The sequence below is a fragment of the Apteryx rowi genome, unplaced genomic scaffold (genome assembly GCF_003343035.1).
Source record: "Apteryx rowi isolate R43461 unplaced genomic scaffold, aptRow1 scaffold_413, whole genome shotgun sequence".
In the NCBI taxonomy this organism is placed as follows: domain Eukaryota; kingdom Metazoa; phylum Chordata; class Aves; order Apterygiformes; family Apterygidae; genus Apteryx; species Apteryx rowi.
This window is the reverse complement of record NW_020450645.1, coordinates 627,477-654,663: the sequence shown is the minus strand read 5'-3', so window position 1 is coordinate 654,663 and position 27,187 is coordinate 627,477. Positions and strand designations below refer to the sequence as shown.

The window sequence follows — 27,187 nt, the reverse complement described above, 5'->3', positions numbered from 1 at the left end:
ATCTTCATCCATGGGAATTCAGTAGAAAAGGCCCTGAGGGGCAGTGGGCACTGACCTGAAGCCTGCAGCCTCTGTGTTAAGGTAAGAGTCTCAGAAATGCACATTCCCCCCATTGTATTTGCTTGGGCTTTTCTGCAGTCAAGTCAAATATAAATCTTAAGGGCCTGCTTACATCTACTCAATTAGTATTTAATTTAATGCAAATTGCATTACTGTATGCAAGATCAGACCCAAATTTTAAATGGATTCCTTATGGCTTTGATTTTCTATTGAAATTTTAACCTCAAGATATCAGCTTGACAGCTCTCTTCCCTCTGTGATATGGACCCCACTGGCTAAACCATTGTGTCAGGTTCCTGTTTTGTCCAATGCTACTGCATGACTTATGTGTTCATTTAAAATATTATTCACTGGGATATGTTCAGGAAATGTACAAGTCAGAGTTGAAACTAGAGAGGGCAGCCATCACACAGCATGTCGACACTGTAACTTTCATTCATTCAGTCCAGGCCATACATGTGTAGGTGGTACCTCTCTGACAGACTTGCACTGGCTGTTATGATATTGAAAGATTTTATAATTATTTCTGTGTACCATTATTTATATGGAAGCACTCATAAAAAGACCAGTCATAGCAATCATTCAAACTGGTCAAACCTTTCTGGTAAGAGAATGATTCTATCTGGAAAAGTGGTTTCAACCTGCGGAGAACACAGTCTTTTTCATAACACTCTTCACATCTGATTGGCAAGCTAGAAACAAACAAACATACAACTTTGAAATGAAATAAATCATTGTTTAGTGTTAACATAAATTGTAAGGTTATTTTGGCTTGGTAATTAAAAAAACAAAGAGTTTTACAGTTGAAGGTTAGAAAAATTTCCCCTGTTCTTCCTTCTTTATTTTTAAACTTCCTATTCTTTTTCCACTGAAAAAGTGGTGTCTTCATTGAGAGGGTAGGGAGCAGGTAAGATATCTGTTTTTCACAGCTTATGTTTTCCATCTTGGAAAAAAAAGGAGAAGTTTAGAAGTTTTGAGATTTTTCTTTTAACCTTACCTTTTTCTCATAGAGTGAAGGGGCAGAAAGAGAAAATGGGAAGGAAGATTGGGGGAAGGAAAGATAGCAGTAAAAATCCAGGGAATAAATTTTGGGCTTGCTTCCAGAAGCTGAAAATGTTCTGTGAAAGCAAAAGAAGGTGAGTTCTTTGGAGAATAAAAGAAACCCTGAGAAAACCTGGAGTACTTCAGTCAAAATGTTCCATGTTCTTTTTCTTATGCAATTTTTGGAGAAGAGAAATCTAGGTTCCGTTATTGACTGCCTGTGTATCAGTTCAAGTAAATGAGTTGACATAACTCCTTCTACCCCAGCCAACCCTCCAGAAACAGCAGTTGAGCCCCAGTGGCTTAACTCCAGGGATTGCTAAAGAGGCTTTTGGAGAGGACCGAGGCCACCCATCAGACCCTCTGAGCAGCTTGGAGTTCATGGGAACCACTGCCCCTTGGCCGGGTGCGCCATGGGCCCTCCAAAGTGTTAGTCCTTCTTTGCAGCTCTGCTCAGCACGCAGCAATGACCCATGTCAGCAGGGAGATGCCAGCCATTGCCTCGTTCTGTCAGCCCATGCCCTCCCGTTGCCTGCACCCAAGCCACGTGCTGACAGTGCAGAGGGGCTGTAAGAACCATGTGAGAGGGAGCTGTACCATTTCTGTTCACTTCCCCATTGCAATTTGTTTAGCAGTCACTARAGTCATTGCTTTGGCCCTTTTTACTCTAGCCATGCTGCTTTAAGAGATCAGCAGTTCCTTGCAGATGGCTGAGATGGATGCTGGTATTAATAGGAGCTGATGCTTTCTGTTTAGGGTTTTGCTTCAAGCTAAGGTATGGCAAAATGGCAATTATTGTCTTTATTTTTCTTTTTTTCTACATGCTAATAAACCTGCAAACAAAAGAGGACATGAAGCTGCTGAGGAGCAATGGCCTGAGAACAAATAAAAGGAAATTTTGTTTGACCCAGCAGATAGCCAGCAAGCAGCAAATCACTGACACCAGATGGTACAGGAGCAAAATGTCTAGCTGAGTTTTACAGAGCTGAATAATCTTACGGCCCTCAAACCTTTTGTAGCTATGCATGTTAAGCTATAATGATGGAGGTAAATAAAATCCTGTGGTTCAAGGAATCTATTCTGGGGACTGAGAAGCGCCTGTTCTTGCCTCCTGGCTGTGCATAGCCAGATGCTTTTGGAGGGCTTTCATTTTGCTTCCTCAAGTATTGACTGCAGCTAGGAGGCAGGATACGTGATTGCACAGGGGGCAGGTCTGATCCCTTGTGTGAATTTTCTGTGGTGTTAGCCAATTTGGAGAGCAAAGCACCGGTGTAGAGGAGGAAGCCGCAGCACTGGTAGCAATGGAGTTGTGACTGAGGGAGCAAAGTACAAGGAGAGGGAAAGCAGGCAGGTAGGAAGATGATGTGGGGTAGCCTGAGAAGCAGAACAACAAATGGTTCAGAGAAGGGCTGCCAAAGCGTTGAGAACAGTCCTGGGCAAAGCTTCTGGAGAATTATTCTGAATGCGATAGTTTTATTTTCTCCTCTTGTCTGAACATTTCTTCTGACAGGTCAACAAGGTGAAGTTTTTATTAATCCAAGGAAGTGCTTCCAGCTCTGATCTTGCTACAGGGAAGAAGAAGAAGAAAAAAAAGACAGAGATCAGCAGCTGGATTAATTTGGGACCAGAAAAGAAAAGAACAAGAACAGCCCAGAAGGTAAAGGGTCCCTTTACGTTACCTCTGAGGAAAGTCTTGTGCTTCCCCTCAGAGGAAGGGGGAGATGGGGAGGCCGTGGGGGACAGCGGCGCGTGGGGGCACCTCAGCAGGGGCAGGAGGGGCCTCAGCGCGGCTCTCGGTGAGCGCTTCGACCGTGTCCCCTAACCCCTTAAAACACGCTGTGCGTCGAGCGGGCCTCCCGCTCGGGCCAGGGAGGGAGCGTCAAAGGGCACCGCGTCCCTCGGTTATCGCTGTTCGCGTACATCTACCGTTTTCCCAGCTGCCGTCATCATTCTCAGCTCGGTTTTCACCAGGAAGACAAACGCGGGTTTTGCCCCTGCCCAGCACCTGCGGCGCCCGCCACCCAACCGCTTCGTGCCCGAACGTCCGTTACGGCCTCAACGCCCGCCCGCGCGGGGACACCGGCGGCGGGGGGGGGGAGAGGGCGCCCCGCCTGCTCGCGCCACCGCCCCCCTCCCACGTGCTTCCCCGCCCACCACCCTCCCCGCTTCCCATTGGCCGCCCTTCCCGGGAAGAGGCGGCGGCGTCCAATCAGGGGGCAGCGGGCCAGACGCCCCCACGGGCGTCGGCCAATGGCCTTGAAGAGCAGCGCCGCGGGCCGGCGGCTGGAGGTGCCTTTGCGAGGCGGCGGCGGCGGCGACGGTCGCCTTCTCCCCCCTCCCCGCTCCTCCCCCCCGGCCCGGCCCGGCCCGGCCCGTCATGGCGGGGGCGCGGGGGGCCCGGGCGGGCGGCGGGTGCTGCTGGGCGCTGCCCACGGCGCTGCTCTGCGCCTACGGCTTCTTCTGCAGCGTGCGGCCCTCCGAGCCCTTCCTCACCCGCTACCTGCTGGAGCCGCACAAGAACCTCACCCAGAGCCAGGTACTGGCGCCGGGCGGGCCTTTACGTACATATATACCTGTATATATATTTTTTAATAATTTTTCTTATGTACCTTGGTGACGGAGGGTTACTGCTGTCTCTTCCCCTTGCAGGTGTTCAATGAGATTTATCCGGTGTGGACCTATTCCTACCTGGTGCTGCTGTTCCCGGTGTTCCTGGCCACTGACTACCTCCGGTACAAGCCCGTGGTGCTGCTGCAGGGCCTGAGCTTCATCGTGACATGGTTCATGCTGCTGTACGCCCAGAGGCTGCTGGCCGTCCAGTTCCTCGAGTTCTTCTACGGCGTGGGCACCGCCACGGACATCGCCTACTACGCGTACATCTACAGTGTCGTCGACTTGAACTTGTACCAGAAAGTCACCAGTTATTGCCGGAGTGCCACTCTGGTGGGCTACACCGTGGGCTCGGTCTCTGGGCAGGTCCTTGTGTCGGTGGCAGGCTGGTCCCTCTTCAGCTTAAATGTTATTTCCTTAACCTGTGTATCCATCGCCTTTGGTATGGCCTGGTTTCTGCCAATGCCCCAGAAGAGCCTTTTCTTTCACCATGCCTCAAGTCAGCAGATCAGTAGGGAAATGAAGGTCATAGACTGTAAAAATGGATCAGCTGTCCAAGATCATCCTGACATGCAGAGGACGCCCGGCTGGGAGGATGAGACAAAAGTTCCCTTAAATGTGGAGGGGCAATCAGCACAGAAGCAGGTAAGCTGTGTCCTGGGTTGAAATAAACAGAAGATGCAACACTCATGTGGCTGTCATATATGCATATATGTATGTGTGTGTGCAAATACACACACACACACATACACACATGCATGTATGTGTATACTTGTGTGTGTATATATACACACACACACGCGCAACTGTCATGTATATGTATATATATTGCAACTATTGTGTGAGTTGTTCCGCAGGGCACGGAGTGACTGGGTTTTATGTTATGATCCTGAAAGGAAACTGTAGTACTCCCTGAGAGCTGACACTGATATGTCACAGATGTACAGAACTTGGATAAGTTGCAGGAAACATCTTTGCGTAATCAGTGTTTAATGCAATCTGCCAGAACACCAGGGGCTAAGTCAGTAGCAACCCGCTTTTGTGGTCTATGTAACTTATAACGAAGTCACTGAGGGCAGTTATGTGTCCCGTTTGTTACCGATACCTGATCCCTTGCATGGAAACAAGCGTACAGGCACTGTCCCTTAATCAGTGATGGCATGTGTTACGTCTCGTGACAAGATAAGCAAAGCGGCTCCGGTTTTGAGGCCTGCTGCCTGTGTTTAGTTGCTTGACTGGACAGGTCTCTGCCATGTGTCAGCTAGGTAATACACACTTATTGGAGCCCAGCATGGCAGGGAGGCTTCAAGGCCGCGGTGGAGGCTCAGGTGTTGTGTAGGCTTGGCTGGCATTAGCTTGGCTGATAAGGGGGTCCCAAGATGGGACTGGAAATGAAGTGTCAAGTCAGCCCAAAGAAAATGGGGGAACTTTGGTGGGGAGAGAGGTCACTGCTGCTCTTTGGTCAGGAGGAGGTTGTGCTGGTTTTGAGAACAGGGCAGAAAGTAAGCCCTTCTGTGGGTTTAGAAAACTAACAGGGAATTCACTTACAAGTAAGCCAGTCACCTGACTGAAAGGAATGAGGAGTTGGTGTAATTTTCTTTAAGACAAAAGCAAAGAAATAGATGCATGTGTAGGCAATGCTGTTCCTGCATGTGTCAGAGCTGTGGCTTGAATATCCACATGGGGAGGGGAGAGGGGATTGGTGCTGGCTGTGTTAACTGGTGCCGGGGAGGCAGCATCAGGGGCTGCTTTCAGCTTGTGCCTCTTCAGGCTGCAGCTGGGAATTAAAAGAATTAACATTTCAGGGAACTAATCCTTCCCCGTCCAGCCCAGTTCTGCAAGACCCAGCTGCTGAGACAGCAGGGAAAAATACTGAATAATAAAAAAAAGGGCAGTCTTTATTTTGCTTTGTCTTCCTGTGGGAAGAAACAAGGATGGAATAGTGGAATATTTGAATCGGTGGATTTGACCTGAAGGCCTTTCCCCCTGGCCTTTTGCTCAGGGAGCACCTCACACAGTCCCTGTCAGAGTTGAGCTATTCTCAGATACTGGCATCAATGCTCAAAGGGTACTTTCCTTAGCAGTCCTTCTGGTGCCAGCAGTGGAAACAGCATAGTCATTTTAGTGATAGCTTGTAAATGCTTCTGGAGATTTTCTAGTTTTAGGATAGGAATGGCTTTACTGAAGCAGTTAAAAACAGAAGTATCTTGAACCATGGTATACTTAACATGTTGAAGGGTATTTATTAAACAAGTTAAGACTATAACACCTTAAAGCATCTAAAATTCTGTGCCAGTAGTGACTAAGGGTTTAGTATCAGTTATCTGTCCCTCTTTCTTTTATCTCATTCCCATACTATGAGAGCAAGGGTGGTTCCAAACTAATGGTGAAAATTTTTAAATAGGTGTGAATTTGCTTAGTTCAGTTGTACCAGCTGCTGAAAGCTGAGAAGCATTGACATGTGATCACGGTTCTTCTTACTAAGGAAATGGTAATCACACTGTGTAAACCTAAATTAATGGCTGTATGAGTAATTGTACTGAAGAAGTATTTCCAGATGGTGGGAGAACAGATAGGCTCCTTCTGGCTCATCAGGCACATGCTTGTGTAGAACTTGCTGAATCAATTTTTGCAGCATATATAGCAGTTCCCTTCCCTGGTTTACCTGTGCTTCATACAAAACCTTCTGTTTGGGAGTTATGTTGCTAATATTCTTACTTTGCCTTGAGCTGACCTCTTTCCATGTGGTTCTGTCAGGCTTTAGAGAAGGGGCAAGTATCCCAGAGCAATTATCTTGCCATTGGCAAAGCACCAAAGGAACTGTGTGATATTTAACAAGGATACTCAGAAATTAGTGACACTTTGAAGGGTGCAGAAGAGGAGTTCAGGACACAGTAGGCTAAAATCTTTGTTGAAGGTTTTACTGGAGAGACCTTAAAATGAGATTTATTGCTCATGGAGAATGGCCTTTCCAAGGCATGCAGTGCATGATTCCCCTGGGAAAAGATCACATGGCCAAAAGCCCCAAATCACTGCTGCTGGTGACTGGAAACTGCTCTGAAGCCAGATGTGCAATGGCACAATATGCAAAAGCTTGGTCCTGTAACTATGCTAGAAGTTTCCCTTCAGGGAAGTAAAGAGAAAAATCCTTTACAGGGCTACAGATGCTTAGTGGGGCTCAGGAGCTCTGCAAAGTCTTATGTGAAGTAACTGCTGCTTTGATTTCCACGAAAAGGGTATGCCTGTGTTCAAAGACTCTGTGTACACACACACTGACCATAATTAGCAGCTCTAGTTACAAAGGAAAGATATACTAGTTTTCTCTGCTGCTGTTCACATAAAATGGCTTGGTATATAATCCTAACAGCCTTTGGAAAAGGCAATTTTCATTTTCACTGTAATCCCTGAACACCAGTACTAAGGAAAAGTGACCTTGAGAAAATTACTCATCTAGTTTCTTTCATACTCTCTGCACTATCACATTTAGCTGAATTTGGATCAGGACTTAACAAGCAAAAAGCATCAGTAATGCTTTTGCCTTTATGAAGTACTGGCTTCTGATCCTGTTTGCTCAGAATGAATATTGTGGTCCATTCTCTATTTTTTCTCTTTGGTGCCCTTCAGTTGCTCACACAGTGCTTTCAACAACTAGCAATTACCGTTGTCTGCTTAAGAGAGCCAAGGATCAAATGGGTCATGGGGAGCAAACTGAACCCTTCCTTAGCACAGAAGGGAGCTGTCCTGGTTAGGGTAGAGACCAGCTGCTGGGACAGTCCTGAGGAAGCTTTTTATTCAATACTGTCTGGAGGTTTGTGACCAAAAGTGGTAATATCACTCACTAGTGATCAGATCACTTGAAATGAGCAATCTAGTAGAGCAATGTGAGTACATATAAGCAGAGACTAACATTTCTCCCCCCTCCCTCTCCAATCTATGCAGGAGCAGAAAGTAGACTTTTTAAAGGTGCTCAGAGACCTCTGGCAGGACTTCCTACAGTGCTATTCCTCCCGAACCATGCTCTGCTGGTCCGTGTGGTGGGCACTATCAACCTGCGGCTACTTCCAGGTCATCAACTACGCTCAGGGCCTGTGGGAGATGGTGCTGCCTTCCCATAGCTCAGAGATCTACAACGGTGGTGTGGAGGCAGTCTCAACGCTGCTAGGTAAGCTGCTGACATAGCTCCTGCTTTGCTGTGCGACCGCTGAGAAACACCTCGTGTCCCTCAAAATCACCAGAGCCACAGTTTGGAAGCATCTTACGTTTGTCAGCATACACAGCAGAGGAAATCTCTGGTCTAGGACAGTGCTAAGTGATGTTGCTTTGGGGTGAGTCTCCTGTGATGTACACAAGTACAGTATTCAGTACTGAGTTTGTTGCTTCATGCAGCACTAATGCTTGTGATCCAGTATGTAGGTGTTTAAAGGAGCCTCGCAAGTCAATCTTCTTTCTGAAATATTTGGCAGCAGGTTCCAGGTACATGGCTGGCTATGTTCTTGTTTGTTAATGTGACTACTGGCCTAAAACAGTAGGGGTTATGCCTGTTTTAACCACTCATAGCCAGAGTGAGGGTCCTAAATGCTTATTGTTTTTTGGTTTTGGTTTTTTGGGGGTGGAGGTGGGCAGGGGATTGGTTGGTTTGTTTCCTTTCTCTGGAAGTGTAGGGAACATGTGAGTTTCCTGTGCATACTCAGCATGCAGTGAGCCACCATGTAGTCATTTCAGTTGTTAAGCAGAAAGTTAATAAGATGAAAGAAGTCACTGACTTGAAAGGGCCAGGTAGGTCAGTCAATATGAACATCTTGCTTATTAAGTTGTTTAATATTGTTCCATTATCAGAATGAGGACAATACTTTTCTAATATTGCTAACGTATCCTTTCAGAGGTTCCTTAGGTGGTGCTGCAGTATGTTCCTTTTCTTTGATGGATTAATCGTTCCACCGTCTGCTGGGGGCATCATCTTTTTGCGGGGGGGAGAGGGCAGCAGAAATGAAGGTATACAAAGAATGAAGGCCTGATGCTTGCTTAGACATGTTCAGCTTCCAGTTGGAGTTCAGTGGGAGCCATGGCAGCTTTGCAGGTCTGAAAACTGGTCTAGCACCTGTTGTTAGTTTGGCTTGAAACTGTCAGGGATTTGATTCTTAAGGCTCTGACTGTTAAACCATCTTCTTCAGCACACTAAGCTTAATTAGCATGTGGTTGTATTCTATTCCTCCACTCTCCCATGATGCTGTGGCTCTTATTTCTTGCTTGATTTGGCTTCCTCTGCCATCCTGCCTTGGTCCCAGGAAGAAAAATTGGTACTGAGGGAAAGAAGACACCAGTACTAGTCAGCATCTGTGCCCATAACTGTGATTCACTGTTACTGAGAAAGTCCCACTTACTATGATTGGAGCATGCTCTGTAAAGTGATACCTTCACAGAAGGAAGCTCTCAGTTTCTGAAAAGTCTTTACCAAGCATCTAAAAATTGATTATGTTACAGGGTTGTAGCTGGACCAAATGTGGACAGATTTAAAAAACAAAAACCAAACAGCAAAAGGATCATTCTTCAAACCTTATTATGTGCCTTTTATGTTAAGGCCCTTCTCCAAAGCTTGTGGACAGTGGACCTATTTGAAGAAAAGTGGTTGTCTCTATATTCAGGCAAAACTGAGGCTTTTTTCTTTCCAATCTTGATGGTTTTCTCCAGCATCATTTTTGTAAATGGCTGAATCATCTCGGTGAAGTTTTCTGAGAGCAGATTAACCTCTGTCCCTGAACTGCTCAAAACACAGAACCAAAAAATCCTTCAACTTGACACAGATTCAGACAAGTGAAGTTTAGTAAAATAATTCCAACTAAAAGCCTGAAATCTGTAGCAGGACTGGAAGGAACCTGTTAAAGATGGGAATCCAGTGACCTGATTTCCTAGGCACTAGAGCAAATGCTCTAGCTCCTTCCAATTTCCAGCCTAAACTTATTCATGACCAGTTCATTTACCTTTGATCTCATGCCAAGGTTGTATTTTTTTGGTGCTGAATTGTCTCTTTTTAGCCTCTCTGTAGGCAGCCATTCTTTGCTCTGGGCCAAAGAAGGCAAGCTCTTCTACTATTTTTTTTTTGTTGTTGTTGAAGATAAGCTTTTTGAAGATGGATGACTGAACTGCAGTCAGTATTTTCAGATGAGGCCTCAGACTTGTAGGACAGCATCTCTCCTCACTTCTCTCCCTTTACTGGAAATACTTTTCCTGGTGCATCTCAGGTCTCATTTGCCATTTTCACACCTCATAATCATTCTGTGGTCAGCAATGAGCAACATCTGGTAACGTTCACACAAGATGTTGCTGCCAGACCTGCTTGTACCTGTGCTGTCTTGCAGAAGGGTCTTAGTAGATCATGGTGATTCATGTGACCATCAGCTTCCTGTTACAGAATAGTTGAGGTTGGAAGAGACCTCTGGAGATTGTCTGGTCCAACCCCCCTGGCTCAAGCAGGGTCACCTAGAGCAGGTTGCCCAGGACCACATCCAGTTGGGTTTTGAATATCTCCAAGGATGGAGACTACACAGCCTCTCTGGTCAACCTGTTCCAATATTCAGCCACCCTCACAGAGAGAAGAAGTGTTTTCTTACGTTCAGATGGTCCTGGGCAAGATAAATATTCTTCTTTCTAGTGAGGCCAATTGACTATTTAGAAGAATCCCTGCAGCTTCTTTGCAATGTGGCAATGCTCCACTTAAAGGTTGAGGTCTGAAACCACTGAATCAGCTCTGGATGCCTAATTGCAGGGCACAGATTGTATACGTTTTCACAAATAGGTGTTGGGCTGGTACGGCCTTCAAGCATAGGAGGAGTACAACTTCATGAATTGCCATTAAATCCCAGAAAGTGAGATGATGAATGCCTTTCTTCCTGAACTTCTGAATTGCTTGGGCAGTGGAAAGGAGACTAGGGACTTAGCTTCTTTCTGTATCTCAGGGTTTTGCTACTAGGGAAACCAGTCTTTCAAAGTGGAAAATGTCAGTTGGGTAATGTCACAGCAGGCACTGGAAAGAGCTGTTCAGGAGGGAAAATAAAGTCCTTTTCCTTGGCATAGCCACCTTTGTTAGTCTGCAAGATTGATGTAAGGGCTGTCAGGGTTGCAAGTTTGTACACACTGATGGTACACAAGGAGCCTTCATGTGCCTGAAGGATTTCTAAGATAGGCCAGCTGAGGGTTACAAAGAGCCTGGATGCTGCACTGTAGCGCTTCTGTATAGTGGTCAAATGCTTAATACAATCCTGTTTTTCAGAGATCTCCAGTAAACCTCCCTTTGTCAGTATGCTGTTTGTCTGGTTTGCTGTGTACAGCAGCATCGTTATGCTGTTGGTTGTTATTTGGCTTGTTTGCAGAACAAGGCCTATTTTGAGCAGGAATTTTCTTGTAATGTGATATGTATTTGAGCTTCTCAGTAGTTACAGTTGTGATGGTGCATGAAATCACACCTTATCTTCTGGTTGTGTGAAATAACTTCTTTTTTTTTTTCCGTGTTGTGATCTGTCTTCTTCCTTCCCCCCCCCCTTGTGTGTTGTTGTTGGGGTTTTTTTGTGTGTGTGTTTGTTTTTTTGTTTGTTTTGTTTTTTAAGCCAGCAGGAGTTAGAAACCTGTTTTAGTAAAGGATGTAAAAGATTGTTCATGTACAATCAACAGTGAAAGAAGTTTGGGGTTTGGGTTTTTTTTGTTTTTCTTCCAGCCCCAGTAGCTTGTAGTTAAGATGCTTCCTGGGAGATGTAGGTTTGAACTCCTGCTCTCGCTCTTGTAGCCCAGTACAAAGATGACACTAAACTCAGGTTTTCTGCTTCCTGGGTGAAAGCTCTAACAGCTGTGTATCAAAGTGGACATCTTCCTTCCCTTCTCCCCCCCATTCCAGTGAATGTAGACTCTGAAGCACCACAAAATCATTAGCTAAGTGTGTGTGGTTTTTTTTTTTTTTTAATATATCAGAGTTTGCATTTCTCTGTAGCCCAGTTGACAATATTTACAGTCAAATACAGAAGACTGTTGAGCAGCAGCAGTCTGAGTCGTGGGGTTGTAGTGCTTATGAAGCCAGGGAGGAGATTTCAGAAGCAACTGGCATTGACTTTTTATTTATTTATTTATTTATTTATTCTCCCTTCCCTTTCCTTCCCATAAAAGTGAATGGGAGTTTACAGTAGGCTTCCAGGTGAGAGAGGTCAGGTCAGGAAGGAGAACCTCTAAGGTATACACATTAGTGTCCTTCACTCACGGTTAGCTATTAGGGTCTGCACGGACCCTAATCCACAGTCTCCGAATCACTTTGAACAACTAACAGTTATGTTTTCCTTTCTCCTCACAGGAGCTGTTGCAGTGTTTGTTGTGGGTCATATAAAAACATCCTGGGCAATGTGGGGTGAGGTGGCACTTGCCCTGTTTTCCTTTCTTATTGCTGCTGCTGTATATATCATGGATACTGTTCATAACATCTGGGTGTGTTATGCATCATATGTTGTCTTCAGAATTATCTACATGCTGCTGATCACAATAGCAACGTGAGTACTTTTTGAGTGAGTAATGCAAATTACTTTCAAAACTATAGCTGTTGTGAAAGCTGGCATTTTCTCCATGTAGGTAAGGTTTTGCCTGCCAGGAATCTGGAAATCTGTTACAAGGGGGGGCTAAACTGTTGTGTTGTGATTCAGGTTGGAAACTGAGGCATGGAGAGATTTTTTTCTGCTGGCAACCTGCCCAAGGTCAAAAGTCTCATGACACTGAAGTAACTGTCTCTAAATACTAGATAGCATTGCTTGACAGGGAAATGTTTCTTTGTAAACATGGTTTGAATGAAGTGTTAGCTGATGAGAAGAGAACAATGTAATAGAGGGTCATTTTTCCCTAAACTCTAAGGAGGAAAACTTCTTTAATGTCACTTCCCACTTTGGGGAGGAAAATGCAGCTGTTGTTCAACCACACGCACAAGTGCTACATGATAGTTCAAGCATGATGTGAGGAGAGATGCTGAAGCTGGTAATTGTGAAGGGAGTTCTGGTCAGAAGGATGCGGGAGGTTACGGACCACATCACGGTAGGCTTTAAGATTGCCAGCAACTCTCTGGGAGAGCATTGTACCTTCTCTGGGTGACCAGGCCCTTTGCAGCTGCACCAGACAAGGAGGCTGCTTTGGTAAGACTGCAACTCACAGAGCTCCCAAAGTTTTTGCAGTCTTTTAGATGTTCCTCTGGGTCTCTTCTAGTCTCTGTGCTAGTCTGTCATGGTCCTACTTGGCAAAGTACACTGTCAGTGCGAAGTAATCTAACTGTGGAAAATACTGGACTAGCCTTGGCAACTCTTTGGGTTGCATAGTCTTCTCATCTGATGCCATGTCCAGAGAAGTTCCTTCTATTCCTGCATTTCCCTGCTGCTTCCCCATCTTTATGTTTCTGGTCTTCCCTTCCTTTACAGGTTCCAGATTGCAACAAATCTTAGTGTGGAGCGGTATGCCCTGGTATTTGGGGTCAATAATTTCATTGCCTTAGCACTTCAGACTCTGCTCACTTTGATTGTCGTGGATGCCAGCGGGCTTGGGTTAGACATCTTCACCCAGGTATGGTAGCCTCTCTTATCTTTACCAATGGGAGGGAGGGAGGAAAGTGAATCAAGCTATAAAGCTTCTCACCTATCTGTTTCTGGGTCAAGTGTTTGCCAACAGAGGGGTGTTTACTGACTCATGATATTTTAGAAGAGGAAGGGAACTCGTGTGTTAACCCTCTAACAGATTTGGTATCAGTGTTGTTCAGCCATTCTGATTTCTGTCCCCCATGGAGAAGTCAGAGATGGATACTCAGCTTGCATTACCAACTTCAGGACTTGATTTGTAGTCATGATCTGCGGGGAGTTTTATTCAATTATCGTATCTAAATGCCATTATCCTGCAGCCATGTGCAAGATCCATGGGTCTGGAAACTGAACTGTTATTTAACATCAGTCATCAGTGCTGGTGAACTTAGCAATAAAGGCAGACAGCAGACTGGGAGCAGCATTCAGTCAGCAATCCCATAACTTGTTTGGGGGTTGTCTGTTTTTCTCCATATGATGATTGCTGTAAAAGAGTAGATCTTTTTAGTTTCTAAGTGCAGGTTTTCTTGTTTGGTTGGGTTTTTTTCTGCAGTTCATGATTTATGCCTCTTACTTTGCGGCCATCTCTATGCTGTTCTTGGGGAGTGGTATCTACAGCATCATAAGGACTTACAGAAGACAAGAGCAGGTTCAAAGCAGATCTCCTGAAAGCCATTAGTACACCAAGTGAAGACTCGCAGCAACTGTATATGAAATGATAGGTTTGTCTTTTAATCTCTGCCTTTACTTCCCAAGGCAGTCACCTTAACTGTATTTGATCTGTATTTATACTATATTAGTATCACATTTTAGAATGTATATGTATTAGCTCTTACGTAAGTAAGAACAAATATCGTCTTTCTAAAATGCCTTTTGTTCTTCTGTTGCATATATGGGAAGTGCAGCAGAGAACTTTATTTCAAAAAGTCAAAGCCTTGGGAGGTTTTGGTCTAAGCCTGTGTGTTTGGAGACTGCCTTCAGAAAGGCACTTCACCCTTATCTGGTCAACTGCTACTGTTCTTTCTGTTACTGAGATGCTGCTGCAGAGTAGAAGCGAGGGCGCTCGTAGGCCTCTCTGGAGAGCCCCAGGCCTGGGATAGGGGATGGCCTTAAGTCCATGCTCTGCAGCGTGGCTTTTGTTGTGCCTGCCCCATGCTGTTGGATGCACCTTTTTGAGGATTAATACACTTTGAGACATACGCTCATGTTTCTGTATATGCACATACATCCTTTAGTTGCTTGTACTATTTCTGCTGTTCCTGCCTGCTATCCCTACTGCCAGAGTTTTACCATAGCTGATCATGGTACTTCCCCTGGAAAAATTAACTTGGGGTGACTTGTGATGCTGGTGAATGGGTTATCAGCAATGATGCTTGTCCTGTGAAGGCCCATGCCCAAGGGACTGTAAAGCTGGAGGGGAAGCTTAGAGGGAGTCTAACTAGACAAAATGTTAATCCCCAGGACCCTTGGATGTCCTTGCCTTTGTCCTTTGGGACTCCAGATTCCAGCAGTCGTAGGAGTCACTGACTCATAACCTTGAGGCTGGGCTGATTCAGTGAGATGGTGGATGTGAATGGAGCACTGAGAACGAAAATGCAGGATTTTAAGCTATTCTTTATAACCTTAGAGAATGGTGACTGTGGTGACTGAATAGATGCTAGTCATTATTGTAATTAACAGGATGAATGCCTGAGGCTTTTCAAAACATTGATTTCTTGATCTGTTGCTTCTTTGCCTTTTAAAATGCCTTGATGCTTCTGGTGGATCTCTGGCCACTAGCTCTACCTCTTCTTTCCACCTAAGGAGAAAAATGGATGTTTGGGGAGTTTTCTTTCTTGTTTTTGTTTTTTCTTTATTTTCAGCCAGAGCAATGTGGGACTTGCCATATACCTGTTTTTAGAAATAACTTTTTTTCCAAATCACTTGAGCACTGGGAAGGAGTTGTTCTGAGCTTTGGCACCTGGTTACCTGGGCACCATAACCTGCACAGCAACAGATATCCATAGTATACTGTGGGCTGGCTTATAGACTGTCTCTGCCGCTGTGCAGCTCATGGTGAGTTTAAGTGTGCAGGAGAAATGGCAAGGGAGATGCTATGCAGTGTGCTTCCCCTCCATGCCTTCTCTCTGTGTGGTGATTAGAGTTTATTCCAGTCAGAGCCTGAAGAAGCAGCTTTGGTTTATTGCTTGGTTTCTTTAATGCTATGGTGTTTTCACAGCACCTGGGCTGGAAAGGCTTTTCTCCCCTGGCTGGGACAGGTACAGTTTTTATCATCTGTGTGAGCCTCAGTCTATACTGCATAAGGTGAATGATTAATCAGTTTGGGATGTGCGGTATGGGGTCCATGGAGTCCTTTCAGGCTGGCTGCTCAGGGGAACGCGCTCCCCAAAACCTCACTGTATTTGCAGTCTGGCTTGTAAAATGTCTTGGCGCTAAGCTGTGTTGGCATTTATACACAAACTTAACTGCCTTATCCTGAAACAGAAACTTGAAGCCACCCATGTATATATTCCTTTCTTTATCATTAAAAAAAGAAATTTCTGAAGCATTGAAACACTAACTAATAAGCTGTCCTGGGAAAAGGATAACAAGTGCATGTCCTGTCCATTGGGTTTCTTGGCCTGATGGCAGTTGCAGCAAGGGGTGAGGAGTGGGTGTGTGGCACTTGTCAAATAAGCAAAAGAAGCTCAGTTTTAATCGTGTTTTTTCACACAGAACAAATTTTGGGGGAACAACCCAGTCTTGTAAAAGCAAGTCAAGAACTAACTAGTGAATTACAGCAATAACAAAATAGTGTTTCTACCAAAGTCATGAAATTGTGGCAACTGTAATAAAGTGGCATGCTACACTTAATGTATGGAAGCTAAACCTGGAAGTTGTTTAGGTTCCTATGTTGCACTGTTGCTGTGGTGATGAGGTGACTGTAGAGCTGGACCAGACCTATATACAGAGTGATATGATGCCTATGAAGTATCATAAACACGTTGGCATTGTTCATAGGACTCCTTCAGTTTGGTTCTGATTGAATAGTTATTTTTGTTAAATAAAAATATTTTATGAGATTTCCTCTGTGGCCAGTGTTTGTTTTGTATTTTGATACCTTGCTAATCCAGAGCACTGCTGCTGCAGGTAACTAGCACAGGTGGTTCTGAGCATCTTTGTTACATAAAGGAAAAAAACACAGGATGGATAAACAATGCAAAAAGGAACTAAGTCTTTAAAAAAAAAAAAAGAAGAAGAAAAAAAAAGACTACAGCTGTTGACTGTTTTGTGTAGTTTTGCAGAACTCTGTTAGTCTTGTGTCTTGCATCTGGTATTAAAGATCCTTAATTGCTGAGCAGTTCAAAAATACCAGTGGGCAGTTCCAATGCAGGCCAGCCCAGCAATGGAGAAAGTCAATCACTAGTGCAGGTTAACTCTACTCAGTAGACATAGATGCGTTCGTCTCACAAAGGGAGACTAACGGAAAGCAGATGTCGGATCAGAGGGAGGGATCACTAATGCCTGTTTATGTTAGTCTTGATGATTGGAAACATAGCTTAAGAAAAGCTGTCCCTGTTCCAGCCCGTAACCAACATACCTTTAAGTAAGGTCTGTGCTTCTGTTATATCAATCAGTGGATGAGTAGGGGTTCCCTCCCCACCCCCCAAAAACAAAATAGGAGCCCCATGCGATTTGCAAGAAAACATGGGGAAGAACATTACAGATCTGAAGAACATTCAAAATTGAAATCAGGAGCTATGGCTGTCTGAGTAAGAAGGGATGAAGCTTCAATGACATGAAGATAGTAGCCAGGTGCATGGGAATGCATAAGGTGGTTCTGGGAGTGTCTTTGCACCTGGAAATAAAGAGTGGGTTCTCCCAAGCTAGCAGTATACAAACAAAGAATGTTATCTGTAAGCATTTTCTAAATATGCTATTGCCCGAAGGAACTACCATATGAACATGCAAGCAAAACTACACTCCATCTACCAAAACTTGCAGCTTTATTTGCATCTTGTTTTAGAAATAAAATATCCACTCCCATGTTTGTGCATGGAACAATTGCAGATGACAAATGCTTCTTCTACAGGAGAGATGGGGGGGCATGTGGGATTGTTAGGGGATTTTCCTTTTGTTCTTTTTTTTGGGGGGGTCTTGATAATAAATATCAAGAACTGTGGAAAATGTAAGTTACAATGTGTGCAACCCCTTCCCCCCCCCCAAAAAAAAAACAAACAGAAAAAACCCAACCCACCATTATTTCTCCCCCACACCCCTATCTCACCTCAGAAAACCAGAATAGGGCAGTTGCTCTTCCTTCTGCTAGTTGATGGATTACCCTTAATTTTGGGACTCTTATCTGATCTGCTGAGCACTACTGCCATCCAGGGGCTTCTTGACTATGCAAGGGATTAAAATCTATATATAAAGCAGGAAGGTAACTGATGCTTGAGAGCGGTGTAGCATTACCATTTAAGACGGACACAAGCATTTGATCTCTCTGGTGCTGGTGAAAGGTGCCCTGTCCGGAATCCCGAGGCCGCTCTTGTTGGCAAGCAAAGCAGGTCCCATGAACCATGGTGCTTCTCCTTGCTCCTCCCATCGCATGCCTCCATGCGGGCAGGCAACAGCGTACAGCGAGAGATGAAAAGGGAGACGCAGCTACAGTCAAGCAGCTTAACTCCTGCATTAGAGATACGGCACGCAGCACGTTTTGATGGAGACGAGATAAATGCGACGCACAGCAGGGGCGTCTCCCTGGGATGCTGTGGCTGTTTCTGGGCTCCAGTAAATGTCGAGGACTGTTCAAGGTAAGTATTACAGCTGGATTCATGTATACTGCACCAGGCTACTGTACTGCTGGTAAGACTTGGCATAGTTCCTGAACTTTATTATAGGATCTTTGTTAGGGGGAGAGGCCAGGTGCTGGACTTAACGCTGTGCAAAAGGTAATAAACAGTAAGACCTGCTGGAGGCTGCTGCAGGGAGCACCACCCACTGCTGTACTCCAGGGCTATTGCAGGATTACAGCTGGGCTACCCTCCAGCTGCGTGTGAGTGTGAAACAGCCAGCTGTGCTGTTGGGGCAAGGGAAGCGGTCAGTACGGAAGTGATTGTGTTTTTTTCTCTGTCGGCATGAGTGGAGCCAAGTACTGGGAAGGAGGGAGGGACTTTGGTTACAGAAGGTGGCAGGGCAAGGAAAACTCTGGGTACTGTAGCTACTCTTGACAGCATCAGTCATTGTGGGAAGGCAGGCAGGTCCCCGGCATCATGTGCCTAGCTGATACGGGGAGAGGCAGGTTCTCACCTGTTGGAATACTGGAGTCTCCCTGTGCCCTGCTGCTTTGTATGTCCGTCAGCAAATCTCTCAGACCATTTTTACCTCTGTTTTGGTATGAGTAAATTAGGCTGTTTCCTGCAAAACATACAAAAGGTGTTAAGGTGCTGCCCTGAAAGTGTTACGCAGTCTGTATCTGTGAAATATATTTGCTCAGCATAAATCACTGCTCTGTAAACACAGTATCTGATTAATGACATAGAAAAGAGCAACCAACACATTAGGGCCTATCCYTGGAGTCTCCTTGCTCGGCTATTGTTTTCCTTTTTTTTTTTCCACAACTTATCATGTGCAACTCCCTCACAGACAGGAACATTTGAAATCCTAGGTTTAACATTATATGGGTTAACAAACACAGTCATGCATTTAGATTGATCTGAAAATATCAGGAAATTATCATTATCAAGCATTATAGCTTGATCCTCCAGCAACTGGGTCTAATTCTCCTGTTACAAGGAAGTGGAATGTATTACAAGTGGAATAAAGCACCTCTTTTGAATGAAAGGGGTGGTAGTGGCTTGTAAAATGAAAGATGGTCTTATGGTAAAAGCACAGCATAAAGAGAGCTGGGGACTACATCAAAGCTTTTAGCTTATATTAGTCTGCTATGAACTTGACAAAGCCACCTGTCTGTGAGATGTGGAAAATCAGAATTTTGGTGTTTAGTCTTTAAGCATGCAATAAATACATGACCTTGGGTGAGGTCCGTGGTGGAGCTGTTGCCAGCAGGTGTAGCATTGTCTCGGGTGCATATCCAAGGGAGCCCTTCCTGCTCTCCAAAAACAATGCTGAGAGCCCATTTCTCCCTCTTGCCGCAGGGTTAGAAGAAACCCCAAGGTCGTAGAGACCAGACTGCAGCTGTTACAGGCCACCACATCACAGAGCCCTTCGTAAACCTGCCGAGCTGTGTCTGGAAATGGTTTTGTTATTTGCCCTTACTACTTTGAATGAAAGGTTAATTCTACCCTTGCTACTTGGAGAGTTTGAAAACTTCCCTTCAATGTCCAGGCTAAATTTATTCATGGCTGGTTTCTGCCTATGTTTTCTTCCATTAACGTTAACTCTCTGGTGAAGTGGGCGCTCTGCCCTGAGAGGTGTGCAGCCTTCTGGCCTACCAGCCTTTAACCAGTGGCTCTCTGTGTCTCACCACCGAAAATCGCATTTTTTGTGTGCTAGGAGCCTTTCACAAGTGATCAGAAAGTTTAGCCTGCTGTTCAAATATCGTTTCTACTTTGTTGAAAACAGGTGGCAGAGCTCTCCACCCTTTACAGAGTGTGACAGGAGCTTAGCAACCACAGTTCTTGCTTCATGTGGCTGATAACCTGTGTTTCGTGTAAAGGGCTTCCAGTCCATAATGAGCTTTTTATATGCTTCATGGCTGATTTACTTGTCATGCAACTCCTTTTCAGGCCTGCTAATCACAGAGGTACCATGTTTACAACCTCTGCTTTTTTTTTTTGTTTTTTCTTTTCCCCTAGACAGGTCTTTGATGTATCCCTCGCTTGCTTGCTGTAGGTATACAGCCTTTCCTTTCAACTTCCAGTTGTCATCCGTGCGTCAGCTCCTTGAACTGGGACAGTTATTTATTTAGGTTTTTTTTTTTTTTTTACATTTCAAAGTTCTGAAAGTGATAAGTGATTAATACAGAGGGGCATGTCTTTGGAAAAAAAAAAAAGAGAGCTATCTTATTAATAAAAGCGTACATTTTGACACTTGTAGCTTTGAGTTCATCAGCTCCAACCTGCTCAAATTGCTCATTATCAACTGAGGCATGAATAATACAGCACAAAAACTACCGACACGCAAGCTGTGACATGAAACGCTGCCAGTGCCAAACAAATGCATAATTCAATAATATTGAAACATGTTTATCTAGGCACAAAAAGCCCTCTTTTAAATCACTAGTAGTAATCTTGAATGCATGCTTGTGTGGTGGTGGTACAGATGACCGCAGTTAGGGGTGCTGCCCTTAGGTTTTTTGCTTCTTTTTTTTTAATTTCCAAATATTAAGTCCCCTTTTGCTCCGAGGAAAGTGTGCCACGGCCCCGAGGCTAAACGCCCGCTTTGCCGGGGGTGGCAACGCGGGGCCGCCGCCAACGGCCGGCGGACGCGGGGCCCAGGGAACCGGCAGGGAGGCCCCGCCCCGCCGCCGAGGCCCGTCTCCACGGCAACGGGGCAGCGCCGCCCCGCGAGAGAGCCCGGGCCTCTGTTGCCTAGGCGACGGCGGCAGGGAAAAGGTGAGGGCGGTGGGGGAGTTTGGCCCTCGGAGGCCGCCATCGGCGGTGACTGTTGCTGCGGGAAGGTGAGCCGGTGGGGGGGGAGGGGCTGGCCCCCGCTGTTGCCGTGGCGACGCCGCCGGGCCGGGCCGGTTTGCCGCCGGTTTGCTGCGTTGCGTGTGGCGCGGTTTTATACCCGCAGCCCGGCGAAACGCTGCTGCGTGTGCTTTTGTGCGTGGATAGCAGCCGTGGGAGAGTCCCGTGAAACATCTGACGGCTTGCGAGGGTTACGCGCGCCGATTCTCACGAGTAGGAGCAGCTCCCGTTGGCCAGCACCGGTCTGGAAACCGGCAGCTGGGTAATACTCGTAGATCATCGTTCTGTGTTGAAGCTCAGGCCCTGAGGCGCAGGTGTCTGCTCCCTGCAGTAAAATTGTATGGTTTGGATGTGTGTGTGTGTGTGTGTGTGTATATATATATATATATATACGTACATACATGTATATATATTTTTGGTACAAAGAAACAAAGTAGTAAATGCCAATGACAGTGTCCATGTTTTTTTATAGTAACTGTGCCTAGCCTGTGCATGGGTATAACCAAGTGGAAGTGTTACTAGCTTTGCAGAAGAATTCATAGTTACAGCATACATCTCCCCTCTCCCTCCCCCGCCTCCAAAATTTACATGTTAGCAGGTAAAAGTGAAGACTTTAGATTTCCTGAATACCTTTGGTTCCCATTAAAGTTCAAGCACTTTAATTTTACTGTTTAAGAACTTGAATAGAATAGGAGCTGATTCAGAGTCTTCTGGATCAAGGTCCTGAAACCAATGTTACAACAGAAGAGACTGGGTTTATGCTGCTGTCCTTTATTATATGTATTATAAATGAATTGTGTTCAGTATTTGTGCTGAGTGACACATACTGGTATGAACCTGTTTCGTTAAGAGCCCAATTCAGCTTTGCAGGGCACTGAATGTAATCGCTTCTCATAATTAGAAGTAAGGTAAGGAGGAGTAGTTCTTTTGTGTTGAGTATATGGTGGAGCAGAGTAATCTCTATTAAGAACCTAGGTAGGTGCCAGCACCCAAACCATAGATATTTGTGAAGAGAGGAGCACTTCCAAGCAAAAAGGTTTAGATGTCGAATGACAGAGTGATGGAAGTAGAAATGAGGTAGAAAGCCAAGACAACAGTCTGAATAAACTCCGGAAATTTAGCCTGAGAGAAACCTAGTGTGAACAAATGATTACTGTGGTAAGTGGTGGCTAAAAGGAAGCTGAAATTTAGGAGGAAAAATTGCCTGCTTTCCTTGAACAAAATAGGGATGAAGGAAAAAGAGGAATTTTTATAAAGTTTGTGTAAACTTTTGTATAAACAAGCTTGCATCAAAGTTTATTACCAGGTTTATTACCATTCTTTCCTCTTAACTAACATTTGGCTAAATTTTGAAGTCAAAAAGGGCAACATTCTTGTCAAGCATGGAATACAGGGTCTTAAGAGACAGGGCTGTGAGCAGATGTTCACGTGAATAAATAATGAAGAACTCAAAGGTGCTCATCAGAATGTAAAACAAAAGCTTGAAGTAATATAAGCAGCATCTTCAAGACAGAATGGAAGTCATTGTTTAGGGCCACAGCTGCAAAATGCTTTGACAGCTGGGAAGTCCAGGTGCCACCTGACTTGTCTGAAATGGCAGGGTGGATCAGACAGTGAGGACATAAGGAGCAATAGCCATCTTGCTGTTGCAGGGACATCCTGGGTCAGAGCTAATTCTTAGATCCCATATTAGGTTGCCATATGCTGATGCTCGTAGAGTGATCTTTTAGTATATTGTAAATGAGACAGATTTATCCTGTAAGAGAGACACTTAGAGGTGGCAAATTCCAGCATGCAGCAGAAGGTACAAAGAGAAGAGGAACTTTTGAATAATCAACATTTCCTGCTTTTGTAAACAGTGATGAACAAATTAGGGAAGGAATGATGTGTGGTAAAGCTGTAAAAAGAGCAGAATCAGCTATCTAGTCTGTGTATCTCCACATGTCTTTAACCCTTTCTTGCCTTTAGATGCAGGTAGATGTCTTCAATTGAGTGAGCTGGGCAGAGGGTGGTATGTCAGGCAGTCAGCCTGGATCTCCAGGCACTGGCATTTAAGCAGTTCTTTAGGAGCTATTGGCACCTGTGTGCTAGCCAGTCCAAAGATTGCTTAAAAGATTCAGTTTTTTATAGTGACTCTTCTTCAGTTCTGTCATGGATATGACTATATCCAGCCTGATTAACCGGTTGTTGAGTATTTCCCACTGTTGTCCTCTTTGGAAATTCAAACTAAAACTGAATCCTTTTTCCAGCAGTCTTAATTGGTTTCCATGTGACCTTTTTTCCCCTAATATTAGTGGAAGTGATATGGTTTGAAAGATAGCTGCTTGTAAATGTTCAGTGACTCTAGCAGAGTGTTTGTGTCACGAGTCTAATGAATGTCTTCTCATTTTAATATGTCCTTATGGGAAACTTTCTCCTAATTTGATGTATCGTAAGCAATGGCAGGGATCTTCCAGGGTTTATGCATCCCACAACTTTGTAATATGACTTTAAACAAGTTAACATTTGTTTAAAGGAAGGTGGGCCAGACAGACATAAAGCAACAATGTAAAACAGGGCTGAGAGCAGTGGAAGCTCTTAGTACTTCTAATAAACAGAAAAGAATCATCTCTTTAGTGAAGCATGGGACTACAAGTCATGAGATCATGAGTTCTAGTCTTAGCTTTGCCAAAGATTTCCTGCAAGACATTAAGTGACCTGAGTTTGCTTTGTCTCAAATCTCCACTTAGTAGCTGGAGCTGGAAGGGCAAAAATCATTCATGTTTATAAACCATTTATGAGCCTTCATTCTGAGGTGCTGTGGCATTATCTAAATAATAGTATTGATATTGCCCACAGGTTTTATGTGGGTGCTGTGAGAGATACCAATGTTCTATTTTTGTGTTGCTAGTGTCTTAAAATAGGCCTTTTTCTCCTTTTGTAGTATTACTTTAAGACATCACCAAAATGAGTGAAAAGGAAGACCAAGGCGATCCAGCAGACATGGATGATATAACAGAAAGCATAGAGTATGAGGATGACTTTGAAAAAGACCTTGAATGGCTAATTAATGAAGAAGAAAAAAAAAACCTTGGTGAAAGAGAGGTATTTTTTAAATTAAATGCTAATTATTTTATTTAGAAGAATAAAAGAATGATATTTAGAATTGTAAGCACAGAATTCAATGATGTGATTTGAAATGTGGTTTGAAATGCATATGTACAGTCACTGAATTTGGACAAGGAGGGTTATTTGGAATTATAGTGAAAAATAGTTCATTGAACAGGTTATTTTGGTTATGATTGTCTTAAATCAGAAAATTCAGTGTTCATTGGAAAGAATATATTTGGTTCAAAAATACTTCCGCTTCTACTGCAGGTTCCTTTAAGTGTTTGTGCAACTCACAGTACTCTGTTTTTTTGTTGTCACAGATCACTTTACTGCTCAGGCCATGGTTTGTTAAACTTTGTGTAGATGGGAATATGGGGAAACTGCAAAAGAGTTGTTAGTGCCAAAAAAGCTTTTGGTTGTGATATTAACTATATTTGATAGCCTGTCTTAGGATTAGTGTAATCAGTATTGCTCTTCTCTCTCTCTCTTGCGCTTTCCTGTCTATTTCTCTGATGCTGTTATTTGTTGGGAGAATAGACTGAGAGAGTTATTTTTATTTTTTTTAGAATCCTGAACAAAATGCAAAGGATATTGATGCAATAATTGATAAAGTCTTGGAGGACTTTGAGGAAGGGGAAGACAGTGAGGAAAGAGAAGAAAATATAGATCAGCTTTCTGAGGCAAATGTAGATGTGAAAGTGAGTCAGCCCAATGAAGAACATTTGGTATCCAGGTCTGATGTTAAAAAAGGGGACCATGTATCTGACACCGATAGTGAATGCTCTATCCAGGAGTCCAAGCTGGAAAGCAAAAAGGAACTAGATGAGGAAGAGGAGGAAGAAATAAAGCGCTACATCTTGGAAAAGATTGAAGAAGCCAACAAACTGCTGGAGAATCAGGCTCCTGTGGATGAGAATAGAGAACGGAAATTAAAATTTAAGGATATGTTGGTAGATCTTGAAGTTCCTCCTTTAGAAGATGCTGATGTTTATAAAGCTGATCTTGCAGAAGGAGATGATGTTACAAATAGGCTATCTCAGTTGCATATTTCTAATGAAATGGGACAGGAAAGCACATCACTTTCACCAGATACTGACAAGGATGAGGAACAGAAGGATGGGAAGATCCTAGTGGAAAAAGATGGAAAGTTTGAACTCTTGAGTTTATGTGATATTGAAAGCCAGGGCTTTTTGCCCCCAATTAGTGTTTCCTTCACTGATATTGAAACTCAACGTATTTCTCCCAAATCTTCACCCTACAGTTCTTGTGGCACTGTGTCTCAAATGAAGGACGCATCTCTAGTAAAAGCAGGAGTACATTCTTTCTCTCCTGCTGAAGAAGAGTGTGTGTATTTCCCTAAGCCTCCATCTAACCCTAAGTGTCGTCCAAATTCTGCCATCAATGCTGCAAGAAGTCTGGGAAAACAGAAGACTCCACAGAGAGCGCAGTCTGCAAATATGCCTGTGAGAAGTTCCACTTACTGTCTTTCTCCCAGGCAAAAAGAGCTGCGGAAGCAGTTAGAACAAAGGAAGGAGAAACTGAGGAAAGAGGTAAGGATACAGAGGCATCGAGCAGATCCCAGTGACCATCACACTTCTCTGTTTCACAGAGCCACGTGTTCAATGTATTTATTCCATCTTTCCATGGTAAAAGAGGCAGTAATAATAATTCTCTGAAGTTTGTACAGAATCTCTCAAAACTCCTTTCCTTAAAAAGGAATAGAGTGGCACAGGGTCGTGTCTTGCTCACAGGAGAAATTAAGTATTTAATATATCCTTCATAAATATGCCTTCTTCTGCCATATTGTGCTTACTGCTTTTGCTTATTGACTCACTATGTAAGTTCCATTATGGGCCCACTGTTTACAGAAACCTAGTTAAGTACATGATATCACACCTCTACTGATTACACTGCAATGCAGAAAGTTAGCATTGACCACAGTAATGCAGGTGTGCATTTGGCTGCTGCTAAAGTATGCAATAGGTAATTCTTGTATGGGAGAGTGTTCAGACATAGATTAAGATTTTACACAGGAGTGACTGTGAGAGCTATGGACAAGGCGGGGGGTGTGCAACATGTATGGGAGATATGACTAACTTCAAAAGGGGCATGCCTTGTTGGTTGTTCAAGATGCATGCAGGTGAAGTCATGTTGAATGATAATGTAACTGGATACTTCTTTTCATAGAAAGGTTTTACATGGATGAGTGTTGTAGTAAATTCTCCCAATTAGTTTGTTGCAAAGTCTTTTTTTTTTCTTTTTTTTTTTTTTCCACCTTTGTGGATACTGCTTTTTCTTCTTACTTGGTTTTACCTGGGCACTACACAGAGAGGAAGAAGAAAATATTCCAGGTACCATAGTTAATCTTCTTGTGTCTACACAGGTCGGTAATTTAAAGGAAAAAATGTATACTCTATTTTGGAAAATCAAACCAGTATCTAATACTATTGCACTACTGGAAAAAAAAAACCCAAAACATTTTAGTTCTTTTCTCCAGTGTCTTCTTCAGAAAAACAATGATTAATAGAAGAGTCAGCCTGTGACAGCTATAACAGGAGCTTCAGAAATCTTTACAAGAAATTTAAAAAGTGTGGCCATTTTGCTTCTCTTTGCATTATGGTCATACCATTGCAAAAAGGTAGCTTAATATGTATGTTGTGAGTTGTTTTGATATTTAAAATATTAAAGATTTCCTATTTGTTTTTTAAAAGCAAGATTTTGATCAATTCAGAAGTTCCACATGAACATAATAGTGGTTGCATCAGGAAACTCTGTTTTTGAATATTCATTCAAGACAGGATAGGCAGTTCGGATTCTACACAAACCATTCGCGCTTCTCTGGGATTCCAGTTAGTTGTTTTAAACATAAGCTAAAGAGCTTGAAAGGCTACTTTCTCTCCAGGAAAGCAGGTCAAGCCTGCTTTATTTGAAAAATTTGCTGAGACTTAGCTCATTTACAAGGAGTATGAAATGTTAAGAGTTACTAGTTTGCGTTGTTTGTACACACAAGACTAGATCTCTTGGCACCATACTCCATGTATTTAAGGTAACAAGAAGTATGGTGGAGGAAGGGAAGGTTATTATCCTGATAGTGTGCTACATCCCCTTCTCTGTTGACTAACTTACGAAAAAGGTAAAAATGTATTACTTTATTTCTTCATTCTTGAA

General features: G+C 43.8%; 2 protein-coding genes across 9 annotated transcripts in view; both read left to right on the top strand.

The window, feature by feature from the left end:
• The first annotated feature begins 1,969 nt into the window (after positions 1-1,969).
• Positions 1,970-15,195, top strand: SLC19A2 (solute carrier family 19 member 2). 3 transcript variants are annotated; one of them, XM_026075875.1, is made up of 7 exons: positions 1,970-2,050; positions 2,612-2,758; positions 3,751-4,356; positions 7,651-7,873; positions 12,044-12,236; positions 13,146-13,287; positions 13,852-13,998. In XM_026075875.1, exons 1-7 carry the CDS (start codon positions 2,048-2,050, stop codon positions 13,975-13,977), a joined length of 1,440 nt encoding a protein of 479 aa, XP_025931660.1. In that variant the 5' UTR covers positions 1,970-2,047; the 3' UTR covers positions 13,978-13,998. The 3 variants fall into 3 exon arrangements, with proteins under 3 accessions (XP_025931660.1, XP_025931658.1, XP_025931657.1); XM_026075873.1 differs by lacking the exon at positions 1,970-2,050 and adding an exon at positions 2,079-2,148; XM_026075872.1 differs by lacking the exons at positions 1,970-2,050; positions 2,612-2,758 and adding exons at positions 3,479-3,637; positions 15,161-15,195 and having other exon boundaries at positions 13,852-14,020.
• The window catches only part of CCDC181 (coiled-coil domain containing 181), a 19,205-nt gene continuing 5,222 nt past the window's right edge, over positions 13,205-27,187 (top strand). For 2 of the 6 annotated variants that reach the window (XR_003255208.1, XM_026075867.1), the window contains exons 1-2: positions 23,509-24,013; positions 24,586-25,569. Coding sequence is in view for 5 of the 6 variants with exons in the window: in XM_026075867.1 (XP_025931652.1) it covers positions 23,876-24,013; positions 24,586-25,569 (1,122 nt within the window). In the remaining variant the exon portion in view is untranslated. Of the gene's footprint in view, positions 13,288-13,988; positions 14,021-18,043; positions 18,092-21,460; positions 21,528-23,508; positions 24,014-24,585; positions 25,570-27,187 lie in introns of those variants that run through there. The other 4 variants (XM_026075869.1, XM_026075870.1, XM_026075868.1 and 1 more) reach the window with 4 other exon arrangements.